At 36.3% G+C, this 3,759-nt stretch overlaps 1 protein-coding gene across 1 annotated transcript; it reads left to right on the top strand.

Annotated features, from left to right (window-relative positions):
- The first annotated feature begins 1,146 nt into the window (after nt 1-1,146).
- LOC103542366 (olfactory receptor 4C3D-like) lies at nt 1,147-2,073 on the top strand. Its single transcript, XM_008509296.2, has one exon. It carries the CDS (start codon nt 1,147-1,149, stop codon nt 2,071-2,073), a length of 927 nt encoding a protein of 308 aa, XP_008507518.1.
- Nucleotides 2,074-3,759: the final 1,686 nt, after the last annotated feature.

Genomic DNA, 3,759 nt, shown 5'->3' with positions numbered 1-3,759 from the left:
TACATGTATGGTACTTTATCTATCTTATCTAGTAGACTATTTCTGTCTATTTTCCACATTAAATTTCTATTTTTAAAACTTGAGTTTCCTTTGCTTGATAGAACTTCATATATTGAACACCTATCCAAGAGTTGTTGTTTTTTCATCCCAGTCTACTAAAGCCATAAATTTACTGAATGTGACTATGTTAAATTGTATGTTGTACAGAATTTTGAAGAATAAAAATATTAATTAATGAACATAATAATTATGTTGAAAGTAAAATGACAATGGTCCTAAAGGCATTTGATATTCTCATACCCTACAAATTATGTCAGAAACTATTAAACTGGAATGCAGCTTCCTTTCAAAAGTAAATTTAAAGTTTTTTCATAAAGTAGAGAGTAATGATAAACAGAGTGAAAGGATGAGAGCACTCGTATGCCTAGGATTATGCACTGGGGAAGCATGCATATTTTTACACACAAAGAAGTGGCAATTCACTAAGCATTTAATCATCACCCAATAGGTGACACATACTACAGATATTATGCCAGGCACTATGGTAGGCACAGCAAGGAACCACACATGAACAGCATATGCATTATAGTAGGTACCAGGGAGGGTGTCACCAATGTCTTATATATTTCCCTAATCTGTCTGACAGATATTTATTGACCTTGACTTTCTTTCCATAGTTAAAGCTGTGGGTTCAAATGTGAATTCTCCTGGAAGAGAGAATAAGGCTACCTTACAAAATACATCTGAGAGTCACAATTTGTAAGCTTGCAGACACAGAGAAGTGTTGAGAAGGACAGGGAAATGAAATGACTAAGTAATTTCACAAATTGGAACCAGAAGAAGAGTCCAGATATCCTGTACATAGCCCAGTATTTTCTCAGTAAATTACCCATCAAATGTTGCCCTATAGATGATTTTTAGGTGACAGATACTAGATGTCTGAAGAGATGGAAAACATCATTGAGGAAATAATAAAGAACTGAAACAACTACTGGGGCCAGGAGGTCCAATGACATGCTCCACATTTACAGTGAGTACTCTATTTTTCTACTATACAATGCAGAGTACAGTCCTTTCATGATTAGTAAGTATCTTTCTTTATCCCATTGTAGGTAATTTAGGCCCCAGAAAGTGGTTACTTCCTAAATGGATCACCTCATGTCTCCCAACAATGTGACTGAATTTATCCTCTTGGGACTCACGCAGAATCCACACTTGCAAAAAATACTCTTCATTGTTTTTCTGTTCATTTTCCTATTTACTGTCCTGGCCAATTCGCTCATTGTCATTACCATTTCCCTCAGCCCCGTACTTTCAGCTCCCATGTACTTCTTTCTTACTTACTTGTCCTTCATAGATGCCTCCTTCACCTCTGTCACCACCCCCAAAATGATCATTGACATGCTGTACCAGAGGAGGACCATCTCCTTAAGTGGCTGCCTGACACAAATCTTTGTAGAACACTTCCTGGGAGGATCAGAGGTCATCCTGCTCATTGTCATGGCCTATGATCGCTATGTGGCCATCTGCAAGCCCCTGCACTACATGAGCATCATGCGACAAGGGCTCTGCCGCCTCCTCGTGTTTGTGACCTTGATGGGTGGAATACTGCATGCCACTGTGCAGATTCTTTTCATGGTTAACCTGTCTTTCTGTGGCCCCAATGTCATTGACCACTTCATGTGTGATTTCTTTCCACTGCTGGAACTTGCCTGCAAGGATTCCTACATGCTCGGAATAGTAGTGACAGCCAACAGTGGGGCTATGTGTTTGCTCATTTTTTCCATGCTGCTCATCTCCTGCATAGTCATCCTGAGCTCCCTGAAATCTCAAGGCTCCAAAGGACGACGCAAAGCCCTCTCTACATGTGGCTCCCACTTTACTGTAGTTGTACTCTATTTTGTGCCTTGCATATTCACCTACACACGTCCTGTGGCCACCTGCCCTCTGGACAAGTTGGTGACTGTGTTCTTTGCTATCCTCACTCCCATGTTAAATCCTATCATTTACACAGTGAGAAACACAGAGGTTAAAAATGCCCTGAGGAGTTTGTTGAAGATGAGAGTAACTTAGGCTGTTCGTAATGACGAGAAATTGACTATATATATATGGAGAATATTACGTGTTGTATATTGTTAAAGAAAATTAACAAATTTTGCAGATCACTGATGGAAAATAATAATCCCAGATGCTAACATTTATTAAGTACTTAATAGTGGCCAATCTCTTTGATATGTGTTTTGATAGTTTTTAATGTACTTTACCAAGGATTCAACGTTTATGTGCATAGATTAAGGATATGCAATGGAGAGAACAACTATAAATCCGTGGTTTGATGATTCTAGAGTGTATTTTTCTCCAGAGTCCCACTGCTACTTTACTAAATTTTTCATACATATGTTACTTGGATGAAATTCACTTTTTCATAGAAAAAGCCTTGATCTCAGAGCTTCTTTTGTTTTTGCTTTGCCTGCGGTAAATAAAAAAGAGAATAGAAATTCTTAGATATATATATGGAGAAGTAACATATGGGAAGTGAAAAATTCACTAATGATTTTTTTTTTTTTGGCACTATGGATTGACAAAAACCAAAAGGAAAGACATTCACAAAAGAAAGAAAGAATAAGTTATAATCTATCTCTATTTTTTTCTTGTCATAAGAAATAAGCAAGAAGTTTTGAAATTACTCTTAATTTGGTCTTATTTTCTTAAATATTCTTATAGTTCAGAGTTTTTCTTGGATATGAAGGACGTTTTTCTTTTACCTTACCAAGACTTGAGGAGTAATTTGAAGAAACAAGGGTAAACATTCTTTTCTTTCATCTCAACATAAAGGCATATAATTATGTTGTGAAGCTATTGTTCTGTAGGTGTGATACACGTATTTACATTAAATGAACACTATTATCTATTGGGCATATTCACATTTTTAGGTGATTTTTCATGTGTTAAATTGGTAGTTCCAATATTACTATCCCCATTATATAGAGAAATTGATGCCAAGAGAAATTTACTAATTTACTTGCCTCAGGTCACACATCTAAGATTTTCAGCTACAAAATTTTAATCCAGGTCTTTCAGATCTCAGCCTTCGTTTCTTTGAAATAAAACACCATTGACCATCACGGTATGTTTACGTCTATAGACAAGAAACTTTTCTGCAGTCTTAATGATTCACTTTATCCTTCAAGAAAGATGGTATCAAATTTGTTGTAGCCTTTTCTCTCATGTAGCAATATATTTAAGCAATAATGATCCTCTTTGTACATGGAAAATATTAGATCTTTCTACATTACTACATAACAATTTATAAATTAAAGTTTCTCTGAATGTAACACTCCAACATGTGTTACTTCTCACAAACGTCCCTTTCTCAAACTCACGGGTCATATAGAGCTATTTTTTAATTTGATCATACAGTAATGTCAGAGCAAGGTACACTGTTCTTTGGGGTGACAGGCTGTTTTAGCTTATGCATGGCTGTCTCACATTCGTGAGAAATAGAACACTTCCCACAGAATCTAAGCCTGGAAGATCATATAAATAGCATGTGATCTATTAAAAATGATCAAGTTTGCAATTGCTGGTAAGAATTAAACATTTCAGCAGAATGTGGATTAAATGATGTGGTTCATTTTGACTGTCAGTTAGGAGATGAGAGTATTCCAGGAGTAAGGAGAGGATGAAGTATTGAGTAAATGTTCTTTCTACTCTAAGACAAAAGGGAAGGTTTGAAGAGGGAAACTAAGGCCAGTAACT

The sequence above is a fragment of the Equus przewalskii genome, unplaced genomic scaffold, assembly GCF_037783145.1.
Source record: "Equus przewalskii isolate Varuska unplaced genomic scaffold, EquPr2 contig_452, whole genome shotgun sequence".
In the NCBI taxonomy this organism is placed as follows: domain Eukaryota; kingdom Metazoa; phylum Chordata; class Mammalia; order Perissodactyla; family Equidae; genus Equus; species Equus przewalskii.
This window is presented reverse-complemented; position numbering and strand designations above follow the sequence as displayed.